General features: G+C 41.6%; 1 protein-coding gene across 1 annotated transcript in view; it reads left to right on the top strand.

Annotated features, from left to right (window-relative positions):
• PSIP1 (PC4 and SRSF1 interacting protein 1) overlaps positions 1-15,063 on the top strand; it is a 40,254-nt gene that overhangs the window by 1,317 nt on the left and 23,874 nt on the right. The window contains exons 3-7 of the mRNA XM_075411541.1: positions 410-486; positions 4,917-5,055; positions 8,468-8,584; positions 11,385-11,492; positions 12,074-12,136. Of these exons, the coding sequence (XP_075267656.1) occupies positions 410-486; positions 4,917-5,055; positions 8,468-8,584; positions 11,385-11,492; positions 12,074-12,136 (504 nt within the window). The remainder of the gene's footprint in view (positions 1-409; positions 487-4,916; positions 5,056-8,467; positions 8,585-11,384; positions 11,493-12,073; positions 12,137-15,063) is intronic.

Here is a 15,063-nt window from a genome sequence, read left to right as displayed (position 1 = left end):
ACTATGAGATGCCTAGCTGAGATGCTGGCTCAAGAATTGGGTGTTTTTTGGGAAGTTTGTTGGCCTTGCCTTTTATGTAGCTCTTGACATTTGGGCTTCCTGTTGCGCTGAGGCAGGCGTGGTGTTTGGATGCAGTTGGACTGTGCTTTTTACCTGTAGCACGTCATGTCGCTCCTTTCAAAGAAGTGTTGCTGTGACACAAGAAGTGTTATCATTTCCTATTGTTGCTAATACTATCTTTGATTCTGCTGTATTTTTTAACATACAGTTAAACAGAGGTCTTGAGACCTCCTTTACTCTCTGTAGCTTTTTTTTTTTTCCTTTTATAGTGCTTAACACTCTCGCTTATTTCCCCCTAGACTGTTCTTAACTGTTACTTGACTTGAGTTATAGTCTGTCTTTTTCTTAGGTGGATGAAGTTCCTGATGGAGCAGTAAAGCCTCCTACGAATAAAATGCCCATTTTCTTTTTTGGCACCCATGAGACGTAAGTCCTTTTTATTTCAGGGTCTCTTTTTTTTTTTTCATTATACAATGCTGTGACAAGAAGTCAACAGCTTGTCTGAATGTAGTGTGTTTTAAACTGTAGTGTTCAGTGTGGACCAGCTCTTCCTAAATTCATCTCTTTTGACAACATGTGCTTCTCTAACATTTGCTTAAGCTATTCAAGGGAATGGTAGACCATAACCGTACTACGTACATTTTACCCATCAGAATTAAAAAAACCCCAATCCTATCCACAGTGGTGTGACTGATAGGTTTTTCCTTCTTCAGTAATGGACTTTAATTAGAGTCCTGTATACCTTCAAAATCCTCAACAGTATGTTCTCAAAGAAAGTGAAATAAGGCCGAGAACACAAAACAGACAGAATTGGAGAAACAGACAAATAATCTCATATGGGGTTTTGTTTGTTTTTTATCTGGAGAGGTCTGGGGTTGTGGGTGTTGGTCTTTTACAAGATCTGGAGAGAAAAACAAGGATCTGCAGTTACCTTTATACCTGTCAACCTGCGGAATACTTACCTTTGAGTACTTTCAGCAACACTAGCATTTTGCAGTCATACAACATTTGCATGGAGGGACTATGTTTCTTTCATTGTAAGTATGCTGGGGTTTATAGAGTTCTGTCCTTTTGAAAACTGTCATGTTACTTTATAGCATGATTGGTTGTCCTACTGTAGATTTCTAAGGCTTCAAATTCAGTGCTAAATTTGTTGTCTGCTTTGTTGTTTTTTTTTAAAAAAAAGAACCAAAAGCTGTAATGGTGTGGTTTTAATTCTGCTGTTTTTCTTAATAAAAAAGGTATGTGATGGCAAATGGCAGGTAAGTAGGTCAGACATAGAAGTAGTGTGTACAAGTACTCTGTTTACTGCTTTTGTGGAAAGGCCTTGCTTTTTTCCTGTGTCTTGTTTAATATCTATTGAAATTGCTTTAATCCGATACTTTGCATCTATCTTTTAGTAAGGCACGCTAAGGCAAGATACATTGCCCTGTTGAATTAAAGAGCAAGCATCCTCTGCTTTCTCTGACACTACTTGTTACTTGGTTCCTTTTTTAAGAAGCGATTTCCCTGTGAAAAATATTTCTATATGCTTGATTTGCACACCCATGCATTTCTTTAACTGTTGTCATCTTTCAGTAGCTATTTCGGTGGTTCAGGGTTTTTTAGGGTGGTTTTTTGTATGTGTGTATAGTTTTGTGGGTGAAGAGGCATTCCTGGAGTTCGATTCAAGGTTGCGAGATGTGAATCTTGTCCATATTTTTAATGATGTTTTTAAACCATGCAGCAGTTTACCTTTTTTCTTGATTTTTTTTTTTTTTTCCTTCCCCAGCTGCATGTTTTTTTGGCAGCTGAAAGCACAATATTACTTCGATCCTGTCCTTGGTAATGTGTGTGTTAGTCTGGATTGTGCTGGGGTTTTGTACAGTTGTAAACAAGTTCAGGGACGTAGATTAAATATGAGACAGAAAGAACTCCTTATCTAAAGTTTAAAAATACCTCTGCAAATTTTGAGAAGCATCATGGCCAATTTTGATTTTAGCTTCAGTGCTCCTAAGACATGCTTGAGTTTGGAAGTTTTTGTCTTTTGTAGTTTACACGATTATATTTGAAATGTCTGTTCATCACTCATTGATATTACTACAAGGTAAAGTTTTACTGCGATCTGGTTTTTGTTAGGCTGTAGGTCCAGGGTTACTACATTTCAGAGCTCCATACAATGTAAGAGAAACTTCTTGTCTCCGTTTCATACACATTGCAAGGTACAGGAGGTTCCATCACCCAGCTGTCTCATGGCATTTGTTCTTTGAGCATGTCACTTACCTTGTGCTCCTTGGGGTGTTAACAGGTGAAACTCCCATGCTGATTGATCTTAATTATTGTTGTTTACAGCAAGATACCTATAAGTAAGAACAGGAAGGAGCAGATCAGGTGAAAAAGGAGAATGCTGTTCCATGGCATGTAATTTTGTTTAGTTTTGTGGCTGTAAATAGTGACTCACTGATCTGTCAGGAGTGAGGCAGAGCTAACAATTTTCTGTACTTTTTCGTGGGAATTAAAATAAAGTTGGTGAACTTGTTCTCAGCTCTGCTTCTCACAGAGTTACACACCTGTGCAAAATTAGAGACTATGTACCTTCATCGTGTTAGTAGTTTGTATGTATACAACCGATCTTGCTCTGAGTAATGGTAACTGAAAATCCAGATACCAAATTTAATCATGCTAAAAAGTCCTTCTGTATAAAGGGTGATGTTTTCTAGCTGTGTGGATGGTTACAGTAGGAAAAGGGCTGTGGGGAAAAAAGTAAACAAGACTGCCTTGGGAATAATTCTTTCTTTACTTTTAGGAATAATAATAATTCAGTTTGGCAGATTACTATAAATAAGTATAAACTTGTACTTTGCTTGCTATAGTTGATTTTTTCCAAGTTTTGTCAAAATACAACTGAATGTGTTGCTACCCGTGTGCAATGAACAGATGCATGCTTCTTAAAATACGCTTTGGGAGTTTGCTTGAGGTTTGTTTTCTTTATTGCATACTGTCTTAATGCAGTAACAGTACCCTTTCCTAAAAGAGAGTCATAAAACAGATACACTGTTTTAATAGAAGCTTTATTTGGATCTGTTGTACCAGTAAATCACATCAGTGCAAACTTTCATTGATCACAGACAACGAGAAGGTTGCACTGAACCCTAGTTTCTAGACCTGTATATTAAGGTAATCTCTCTTGATTCGATTTTTCTTGTTCTTTTTTCTTTTTGGTACATGGGGATTTGACTACAGCAACCCATTAAGCTACAAGAGCTGTTCACAGTAGCTGGTTTCTGCTTTTTTTTCAAAGCCGTAGCAGTGTGGGTAGAGGCTTACAGACTTTGGAGAAATGTTTCCCTTCTGGAGATAGGGAAGAAGGGAGGCAATGTTTCCTGTCTTTGTCTCTCCCAGTGTCTGTTTGTCTCCCTCCCTGTCCTTTTGGTCTGGTTTGCAGGTGCATGTTTTCCCACACTGGCTGAATCCTCTCTAACCATCTCTTGCAAATAGGTGGGTGATTTGCAGTCTGATCTGTCATAATGGCTTACTTAATACTTTGTGCACATAGGAGAGTGTTTTACTGCTGGACTAGGAAATTCTTAAGCTTTCTAGATGATTTTTTTTTTGTTGAAGTCTCAAGTAGCTCTTTTCTGAAGATGAAGAGAATAGAAGAGTGGAGCTTAGAAGTATCTGTTTAACTTGTCCGTGAGCCGATACTTCAGAAAGCAAGAATCTGCAATTTTTGAAATAGTTGGATCTAGCACATACACAATCAGACAAAGCTGTGTCTAGGCACAGAGTGAAAATATGAATGAACCACCAAAGTGTCTTCTGTTAGCAGCTTATGGATTGCTACAGTGAAATCCTTACTGGAAAGATGATGAAAGTAGAACAGGAATTAAACAGTCCTTGATGTTCTTCAGCATAAACCAGAATATTGGTTCTCAGTAACATGCCACCTTGTTTTCCCAAGTCTTACTTCAAGAAGCTAGTAGTGTGGATACTGTGACTTTGACATGAGAAGAGCCACTAGGCTAAAAGCTGTAGCTACACACCTTACAGTAGGGGTGGTGCTGTGCAGGAGTGTGGTTTGTTTGTCTGACAAGGATACGCAGGCAGTGTTAACACCTCTACTACAAGAGTAGCTTAAATAAAAATATTTTTAATGTTTACTTTGTCAAGAAAAGGTATGGGGGAGAGACTTAAAATCAGGAACAGTTTAACATTTTTGTTGGTTACGTTTGGTAAATCAAGTTATGAGATCCTATTTTCACACACTGAAAAACTACTGAATTAATGTTGAATTACCTAGCATTCTTACAAAGATGTGGACAGTCATTGTACCCAAGTGTTGCTTTTTCGTGCCCCATACACTAAAAATTATTGTTGAATTTTGTATTTTAACTGGATTATTTTTAATTTAATAACTTTGAAAGATTTTCTGTGTTACCTTGGAGCCATTTCTTCTCCTTTAAGTTGTTTTCCCACCGTAGATTTTCCAGACTCAAGGATTCTTCTTAACATTTAAGCCTGGTTTTTTTTTTTTTAAGGAAGCAATTGCTTTTTCAGTTTATTTGCAAGCTACTCAGTTTGTATTTGTTCTGGTTCACAGTAGCTGGTTGTCCTACCAACTGCAATCTTCAGATGCAGCATCGGGTGTTTCTTACCCAGACACTCAGCACCCTGGGAAGGGGAGGGTCCGTATGTGTGGTGGTGGTAGTTATGGAGAACTTTGGCTGTTGAAGGCAAGAGTTGAGAAAACAAAAGGCGCTTATGTGGCAGAATTACTTGTTGCAGTAGTAATGAAGTATCTTAACAGCATTTGGTGCTTACTTCTTTGAAAAGACCAACCACTTAAAATGTGAAATTTTGTTCTTTCTGTCCTGAAGGGCATTTTTGGGACCAAAGGACATATTCCCTTACTCTGAAAATAAAGATAAATACGGCAAACCAAATAAAAGAAAGGGTTTTAATGAAGGGTTGTGGGAAATCGAAAACAATCCCAAAGTGAAGTTCTCTCATCAGCAGGTAAGTTATGCAGAATCTGCAAATCCTTGACTATACTGTTGAGGGAAGAAAAAGCAATGAGTATTTCCTTACTGTAGGGTAATGAATCATTGCTGTCATTTAACTACTTGTTAGACTATTTTTTAAAATTATCTTTTATTGTATTTTTTATTGATCTCTAGGATTAATAGCAAAACAGACAGGCTGTCATTTAACTGGGGTTATCTGTTTAGTATAGTAATCTTGTGAGGGAACATGTTGACTGTTTCAGAGCACAAGGCTAAAAGTTTAACACTTTTTACACTACACATCAAGTTTTACTAATAGCTATATATATACTTATTTATTTACACTTACAAATATGTCTATTCCTAAGATACTTATCTTTGGAACTGTACAGCTGTACTTGAAAAGTGGTAGCTTTTTGGAATCTCAGTCACTCTACGTCATTCTGTCCTCTAAACCCAAATGTTTTTCTCCACAAGTATCCTTGTGAGATTTCACTTGATGCTTTCTTAGCGTACAGTGTTTTCCTTCTAGTGGTTGGGAGCAATGTGATGCTTCGCTTTTACCCCCAAAACCTGTCGTGTGACTTGCTTGATTCAGTTTTTGTCCATCAGTAGTTTCTCATTTCTTGCCATCTTGGTGAATCTTCCAAGCTTAAACTGGAGCTATGCAGTGCTACCCATAAAACCCCAAAATTTAGTCTGAAGACAAAGATACTGTCCTGCTCATTTTGTCTTTGCCTTCCTGCTCTGAGTGTTATGTAGCCCCTTGATTTTGCTGTGTGTGTTGGACCTTGATCACATACTGAGCCTTATAGGCAATGCTGCGGTAATAATGAAAAGAATTGGTATCTTTTGGTATTATTTGCTGTTTTTACATGACATGCCAGATTGCCATTTCAGCACCAGTTAATCCTGCTTCATAAGATATCCCAAATTACTGTGTTTATAGTTCGAAGGAGAACTAGAAGGTGCAGCTTTCCTGTTCACAAGGGTGTTGCCTTAGCAGCCTATTCTCAAAGCTGGAGAAACAAGCACCTACAGTTTCTCCCCCCAGTAATAAGGAAAGGTTGCTTCTCTGCTTGACAGCAGTCTCTGGGGCTGTCCTAATTAACAGCTCGGAGTTTTTTGAGGTGTAAGGCTTCTGGATGTTGTGGTTGGGGAGGGAAAGGAAGTTTGAGTGCTTCATGTAGATATTTAGACAGTTTTATTGGGAGTTTGTGGGGAAGCTTGCACCTGTTCTAAGGGTAGCAGAGTGGCTGAAATCGGCTTCTTGATGTCCCACCTTGGTCAAAGAGAGGTATGTACAGGCAATAAAACACTCATGTCAGGGAATCTGGCACGCTTTAGCCAACCAACATAAACTTTTTGTTACCAATTCTGGTAACGAGAAACAAAGACAAAGAAACACTCGGAGAAACACGCCTCAGCTTCCCTCTGGCCTCTTCTGCTCCCCTCTCGCTGGTCTCCAGTGCCCTCACCACACGTCACAGTCGGTCTCCTCAGAGGAGGCGATGGCGGCGAGGAGACTGCGGTTGGTGTGTAACCGTCACTCTGCTTTTGCTGTTCCTTGCTTCTTACTTGGGGCTCAGGCATGGGCTTCTCCACAGGCTGCAGTCCCCTCAGAGCCGTCCCTTCTGTCACCATTTTGCCACTGCTCAGTCGGTTCCTCTGGGCTGGAGCCTGGCTGGGCCGACTCGTGTGCTGCCTCTTCCCACCATCCCTCCTGCCCTGGCACCTCTTTTGCCTTGGTGCCCCCATGCCCTGCACGGGCATCTTGTCCGTGTGTCGTCACCCCCTCCACCGCGTCCCTCTGGCCCTGCTCGGGCAGCTGCTCCCCATCCCCTCAGCGAGTCTCTTCCCGCGGCTGTGCCGGCGGGGGGGGCCATGCGCACTCGGGTGGGCGCAGTGTGCTGCGTGGGGCTAGGGCTGGGGCTGGCAGCCCCTTGCCGAGCCCGCTGGGACCGGTTATGACTGGCTTGAGGCAGTCCCGACTGGCTTACGCACAGGTGCCAGCTGTTTTCCTCAGTGTTGGCAGCGAGTGATGTCGAAAGTGGAGTAGTTGGTCATGAAGACTGAGAGGAAAGGTGACACAAGTGTACTGATGAGGGAACACACTATTTTGTCCAACAATATTTTAAAGTAGGACAGTGTCTTACAGCCTATTAATGTCTTGCAGTATTCAGTACACATTGGTGAATGGACAGACTTTTTAGCTGAGGTCTTGGAGATGAATAAATGTATCTTAAGACATTCCTTGATCTTTATATTTGGTCTACATACAGTTCTTTGATTTTTCTTAGAGTTAAGTGAAGCACAGTTACTGGACAGTAGCAAGGAAGACAGTTTAGTTGTCAGAGCCTAAAAAATCAGGGTGAGTAGATAATTTGGGACCTAATAAATGCTTATAAATATCCGAAGGGTGGGTGTCAGGAGGATGGGGCCAAGCTCTTTTTCAGTGGTGCCCAGCAACAGGACAAGGGGCAATGGGCACAAACTGAAGCACAGGAAGTTCCGTCTGAATGTGAGGAAGAACTTCTTCCCTCTGAGGGTGACAGAGCACTGGAACAGGCTCCCCAGGGAGGTTGTGGAGTCTCCTTCTCTGGAGATATTGAAGACCTGCTTGGACAAGGTCCTGTGCAGCCTGCTGTAGGTGACCCTGCTTTGGCAGGAGGGTTGGACTAGATGACCCACAGAGGTCCCTTCCAGCCCCGACCATTCTGTGAACATTCTGAACTGGATGGAATGTTCTGAAAGTGATATACTTTGTGGATGTTGCTTCTATCTGCTAGTAAGGGAGGTGGTGGGCAAAGAGGAGCCTGAGGTTTGGGCTTAAATGCAAAACAACTTCCTCAGTGGGGGAAAAACTAGTCAGGGGGGTTCTGCCAGCTTTGTTTGAAGCAGCTCATATTTAAGAGTGAGAACGCTATCCACAGTATAATGGAATAAAAAAGAGTAATTTTGGCTTTACCATCTCTATTTCAATGTTTTTAATTATTTAGCCTTGACTGCAATCTTTTTTTTTTCTTGCTTCTGTCTTCAGGAACAGGTAGTTGGCTCACTTAGGATGGACAGTTCATTGAAAAATGCACTTTTTGGCAGTAGCATCACAAGCTGTATTTGACCAAAACCAACTTTTTTTTTTTTAAATTATACAGAAGAAAACCCTTAATTTGCAATATTTTTAGTGTGAAAGCAAATTCTTATAGCATTAGAGCTTGCAAGTTTGATAATGAAAGCAATTTAAATGGCAAAGTGTGGAAATTAATGAAATAAAATACACTTTAATGTTGTTGTGATTCTAATACGGGGTGCCTTAGCGTGATGCTTTCTTCAGCAACTTATAGGTGGCAGAACATCGTTCAGTATTGTTAGTTTGTAGTTCAGGAAGGGATTTAGATCTCATTTTTGATGTTTTTTTGTTGAAGTCCCATCCAGCTGTTAACACTCCTATCAAAGAAGCTGTTCAAGAAGGCAGTCAGGAGCCTGCTGAGGGGAATGAAGAAAAAGCAGGAGCCAAAAGAAGAAAGTCTTCTGTCCCAAAAGTAAGTGACTGAATTCATGTCTTGTTCTACTAGAAATGTTTTTAAGTCAAAACTATATTGCCATATTTTTACCTAAATAAACTAACAGTGTTTTACTGTTACAATTGCCTTGCCTTTGCTTCTTTTCAGACATACATATAGTAATGTTTTTGTCCCTCTGTATTTCTTCTAAGATGCTGTACATGTTTTTGAAAATTGATTTCTTTACCAGTCTGTATTTCTAAATCATAATCCACTTAAACTAAATTCATACAATACTTCCAAGGCAGGAGAAGGTGGAAGTGATCGCTAAGATTTAACTTTAAGTTTTGCTTTCTGTTTTTGAAGAGTTTTGAATATCATAGAGATGTGTGACTGTCTCTTTCAACTGTAACAGTTCCTGTTGAAAAGCCTAACAGAGCATTAAGTTCTGTCTGGGTTGAAAGGGTTCTTCAGTATGTTTGCCTGAACAGATTAGAAGAATCAGTTTGAATTAGGCCATACTCCTAATGGAGTAATTAGGATATAAATGGATATAAGGGATTTCATAGCTATATCAATTGGACTCTGAGTCAAGAAAGTATCTGTGAGTAATCGGTATACAGTAGTTTGTGCAGACGGAATTTAGCTCCTTTGCTTTGTAAACGCATGCATACCTTTAAAATCCTTCCGAAACAAGATTGTGTTCTCTTGAAATATGTTGTATTCATACTAAGAAAATGCATTTGTATGTGAAACATCTTTGTTTCAGTTTATTGGTGCCATACATGGTTCGTACTGTAAGCTGTGAATGTTCCTAGCTTACTGTACATTTAATGATACTAGTGTAGCACACTGCTCTGAATTTTCTCTGTGCTTGAATGTTTTGCTTTGTTCCTGTGGGGTTATTTTTCATATGGCGTGGAAGAGATGTGTGTTGTCTCTTCTCTGTTTTTTTTTTTTTTAAGGAGAATAGAATACTAAAATGGCAAACATTGTGATGCAGATGGGGTGGATACATTTGTGTTATCTCATTTATTTATAACTCATTTCTAGAAATTACGACTCTACAGGATGAGCAGTGCCCTTAAATTAAGGGCTGAAGCATTTTGAATAGACTTGCCTTAATTCTAAGTTTTGATTACTTGCCAAGATTTAATGTAGTTTTTCTGAAGTGTAGTTGGCTGTCCTTTAGTATTGATTCACAGCTGCAGATGAAGAATTTGCAGTGTGTCAAATATGTAGTGGATGTTCCTTATGTAAGATTAGTGTCTAGTAGCTCTAATAGCTTGTTTTTTCAAGAGGGGAAAAACTATGTTTGATTGGGGAAGAAAAATGTAGTGTACTGGTAGTACACCAATAGGTAATGTTGAAGAGTTGTTTTGATGAGTCGGGGACTGCAGAGTTACTGATGATGATTTCTCCCAGCTTCCGACTGCTTTAGTGTTCCTTAATTTTAGTACTTCCACATGTGGATGGTCAGTGTGATTTGCATTCTATTGGCTATACTTTAGGACCACTCTTCAATATGTAATATTCCTGGTAGTGTTAGTAAACTAGTGCTGTTCTTCTTCCCCATGCACACTGGTGATATAAGCGTTTGTTCCTCAGTATTTGCTACTGCAAGGGGAAAACTTTTAAATTGAACTGGTTCATTAGTTTGCTTTGCTATGAATTCATACAGTAAGCAGCATGTGCTAGTGGGGGCGACAGTGACTTAAGCTTCATGTTTCTCCTGAAAAGTGCTTTCAGGCTGTCCTGAGTGGGCACTGTGAAAGAAAGAGGAAGACGTAAGAGCTGTTTAAACGCAAGGATGGAATGGGAGATCCGGAACGGATCCTTTTCTGTAGATTTTGGTAATTAGTCTCAATCAGTTAATCAGTTTAAGGCAAAATATGGAGCAAATTTACTCCTTTTCTTTTGATACTAACGTAGCCGTAGCTTCTTTTAACCAGTCATTGTACTAGAGTTTCCTGTGGTTTTAGTGTACTAGAGATTCTTCTGTCTTAGAGTTGTAATCTGTAATAAGACTCAGTGATACTATGTGTCTTCCAGTAATTAGGAATGTTGCATGGTAGCCTTGTGCCTGAGTTCTTTTTTCAAACCTTGATGTTTTCAGAACTGTAGCTACTTTAAAAGGGAACTTCAGGTAAGGTGCTTGCAAGTGTGAGAAGGCAATAGCATTAAAGTTGAGAGAATGAAGATCTAAAAAACATGCAAATACATAAGCTGCAAGGAAATACTGATTTTTTTCAGGTAATCGATTACAAACTCTTAATTTTTCAAGCCTTAACTCCTCACCTAAATTGAAAACTAACTAGTAGTATAAGGTTTAAAAAAACCCCAGCAAAACAGGAAAAAAGGCATAGATTAGATTACACAGATTACCACTAATTACTATCTCACATGATAAAACAACTTGTTTGTGGTCTGTTTACTACATTAAGTGTGTGTTTAGTAGAAAGAAGCTCTGCTAAATGTGGTTGGTGACTCAGATACCCATCTGTATATAATACATAAACAGTGATCCAAATGAATCTTGAATGTTGACATGAATGCTTAGAAGTATTCATGTAATAGTGTTATGGTGAAAAAGTGGTTATGTTGTCATGAGTACAAAGTGGAATTTAATTTCCACTGTAGTACATTGCAGTATTCTGTCCTGTTCTGACAACTGTCTGCAATTGTGTCCTGGAGGAAGTGGTCCTGCCTTAGGCTTTTAACGTGTACCTCAGAAAGTTGATTTAAAGTGAAAAGCAGCCTAATGGTTATTAGTGTGTTCTCTTTTTGCTATGAAATACTTTTTAATGCGTTTTTTTAACTCTGTTGACTCCCTTTGCAGTTATCCCCTAAAGGGGATAGTAACTTATCTACAGAAGCTGAAACAGAAGAAAAGGAGATGGATACTTCAAAGGAAGATGATCTGCCTTCTGAAAAGAACAGTAAAGAAGTATGTGAAAGCTTTTTCTGTGTACCAAAGAACATCTTAATATTATGTCAATTGACAGAAATCTGTTACTGAATACTAAGAAGCTACAGTTATTACTACTGTGACAGTCTCATGAGCTGTTTAATTATGTAAAACTTCCTATGTGTTCACTCATGTTTATACCTCTCATTGCAGCTAGCAGGAATTGAACCTTTCATCACAGGGGAAACTTTTAGTCTGGCCTGTCTATAAATTCAATTAAAACGGGTGGAACACTGCATTTTTTGTCACTGACTCTGTATTGCAAATGTACTTTTTTAAAAGACTAAATAAAGAGTTCAGACAGGCTAAGACATGACTATATATCTTTATTTAGAACCAAGTATTATTTAGTACTTACTTTATTTCTTTCCTTTCAGAAAAAAATCCTGATCAGATAATCAGGATGTTAATGATTTAAAAGCAGGAGGTGTCTTCATATAGTTTCTGAGATTCCTGTCTAAATTACATGCCAGAGATCTCAGTAGTGGAAAGAACTTAGAATCATTTAAAATACATCTTTGTTTTGTTAAGACTCTTAGCACTGTTTTTATTCTTCACAGGATCTGATGAAAACAAATGATCCTTCTATTCCTAAAGTTGCTAGAAGAGGAAGAAAAAGAAAGGTAACAGTATGTTTAATTACTTCACCTTACTGGAATTTTTGGATGTGATGATACTGGATATTATTTTCTTGAATACAGACTCTTTACGAAAGACAGACCAACAAGGAGAGGTGGGGGACTTGCTCTATATGTGAGGGAGCAAGTAGAATACATTGAGCTTGGCCTGGGGGCAAATGAGGAACAAGTTGAAAGCTTGTGGGTTAGAATTAAGGGACAGGCTCACACAGGTAACATTACGGTGGGTGTGTACTACAGGCCACCTGACCAGGAGGAGGAAGTTCATGAGGCCTTCTACAGGCAGCTGCAAGCAGCCTCACAGTCACAGGCCCTGGTTCTCATGGGGACTTCAACCACCCTGACATCAGCTTGGAAGACCATACAGCTAGGCAGGCGCAATCCAGGAGGTTCCTACAGAGCATTGATGATAACTTTCTGATGCAAGTGGTGGAGGAACCAACAAGGAAAGGCGCGCTGCTGGACCTTGTGTTAACAAACAAGGAGGGACTGGTGGAGGATGTGAAGGTTGGAGGTAGACTCGGCTGCAGTGACCATGGAATGGTTGAGTTCAGGATCCTGCGTGGAGGAAGCAGGGCGATAAGCAGGATTAAAACCTTGGACCTCAGGAGGGCTAACTTTGCCCTCTTCAAGGAGCTACTGGGAGGAATCCCGTGGGCCAGGGCTCTCGAAGGCAGGGGGGTCCATGAGTGCTGGTCGCTCTTTAAATGACACTTCCGCCATGCACAGGAGCAATGCATCCCCCTGAGCAAGAAATCGAGCAAAGGAGGCAGGAGACCTGCATGGTTAAACAAGGAGCTTCTAGCGGAGATCAGGCAGAAGAGAAAGGTTCATGAAATGTGGAAAGAGGGGCAGGCCACTTGGGAAGAGTACAGGAATGTGGTCAGAGCATGCAGGGATGCGACGAGGAAGGCCAAGGCCCACCTGGAATTGAAGCTCGCAAGGGATGTCAAAAACAACAAGAAGGGCTTCTTCAACTACATCAGCAGCAAAAGGAAGGCTAGGGACAGTGTGGGGTCGCTGCTGAATGAGGCGGGTGTCCTGGTGACGGAGGACGCAGAGAAGGCAGAGCTACTGAATGCCTTCTTTGCTTCAGTCTTCAGTGCTAAGACTGGCCCTCAGGAATCCCAGGCCCTGGAGGTAAGAGAAGAAGCCTACAGAGAGGACGACTTTCCCTTGGTCGAGGAGGACTGTGTGAGGGATCACTTAAGTGATCTGGATGTCCACAAATCCATGGGCCCCGATGGAATGCACCCACGAGTGCTGAGGGAGCTGGCGGATGTCATTGCTGAGCCACTCTCCATCATCTTTGAGAGGTCCTGGAGGACAGGAGAGGTGCCCGAGGACTGGAGAAAGGCCAATGTCACTCCAATCTTCAAAAAGGGCAAGAAGGAGGACTCAGGGAACTACAGGCCGGTCAGCCTCACCTCCATCCCAGGAAAGGTGATGGAGCAGCTTATGCTGGAGGCCATCATGAAGCAAGTGGAAGAAAAGAAGGTTATCAGGAGTAGTCAGCATGGATTCACCAAGGGGAAATCATGCCTGACCAATCTAATAGGTTTCTATGATGACATGACTGGCTGGGTAGACGAAGGGAGAGCCATGGATGTTGTCTACCTAGACTTCAGCAAGGCTTTCGACACAGTCTCCCATGATATCCTCCTAGGGAAGCTGAGGAAGTGTGGGTTGGATGAGTGGTCAGTGAAGTGGATAGAGAACTGGCTGAATGGCAGAACTCAGAGGGTTGTCGTCAGCGGCGCTGAGTCTAGTTGGAGGCTGGTAACTAGTGGTGTCCCTCAGGGGTCAGTACTGGGCCCAGTCTTGTTTAACTTCTTCATCAGCGACCTGGATGAAGAGTTAGAATGTACCCTCAGCAAGTTTGCTGATGACACCAAACTGGGAGGTGTGGTAGACACACCAGAAGGCTGTGCTGCCATTCAGCGTGACCTGGATAGGCTGGAAAGCTGGGCAGAGAGGAACCTGATGAGGTTCAACAAAGGCAAATGCAGGGTCCTGCACCTGGGGAGGAACAACCCCATGCATCAGTACAGCCTTCGGGTGGACCTGCTGGAGAGCAGCTCTGTGGAGAAGGACCTGGGTGTCCTGGTGGACGACAGGTTAACCATGAGCCAGCAGTGTGCCCTGGCTGCCAAGAAAGCCAATGGCATTCTGGGGTGCATTAGGAGGATTGTGGCCAGCAGGACAAGGGAGGTTCTCCTTCCCCTCTACACTGCCCTGGTGAGGCCCCATCTGGAGTACTGTGTCCAGTTCTGGGCTCCCCAGTTCAAGAAAGATGAGGAGCTACTGGAGAGAGTCCAGCGGAGGGCTACAAGGATGGTGAGGGGACTGGAACATCTCTCCTACGAGGAGAGGCTGAGGGAGCTGGGCTTGTTCAGCCTGAAGAAGAGAAGGCTGCGAGGGGACCTCATAAATGCTTATAAATATCTGAAGGGTGGGTGTCAGGAGGATGGGGCCAAGCTCTTTTCAGTGGTGCCCAGCAACAGGACAAGGGGCAATGGGCACAAACTGAAGCAGAGGAAGTTCCCTCTGAATGTGAGGAAGAACTTCTTCCCTCTGAGGGTGACGGAGCACTGGAACAGGCTGCCCAGGGAGGTTGTGGAGTCTCCTTCTCTGGAGATATTCAAGACCCTGTGCAGCCTGCTGTAGGTGACCCTGCTTCGGCAGGAGGGTTGGACTGGATGACCCACAGAGGTCCCTTCCAACCCCGAACATTCTGTGATTCTGTGAATGACAGATTATGCTTAAGTTGAAGTGCTTGACACTCTCCTCCTTACTTTCAAATGGCTGAAAGATTTGTAGGAATTTAAGTTTTCCCAGAGGGTGTTTTACAAGTCTTTCTGTTCAAAATTAAGGTAGAATGGGGAGTACCCATCTTTTTCCAAACAGTCCAT

Source organism: Opisthocomus hoazin, chromosome Z, assembly GCF_030867145.1.
Source record: "Opisthocomus hoazin isolate bOpiHoa1 chromosome Z, bOpiHoa1.hap1, whole genome shotgun sequence".
In the NCBI taxonomy this organism is placed as follows: domain Eukaryota; kingdom Metazoa; phylum Chordata; class Aves; order Opisthocomiformes; family Opisthocomidae; genus Opisthocomus; species Opisthocomus hoazin.
The sequence above is the reverse complement of the archived record's forward strand: the minus strand, read 5'-3'. Positions and strand labels throughout refer to the sequence as shown.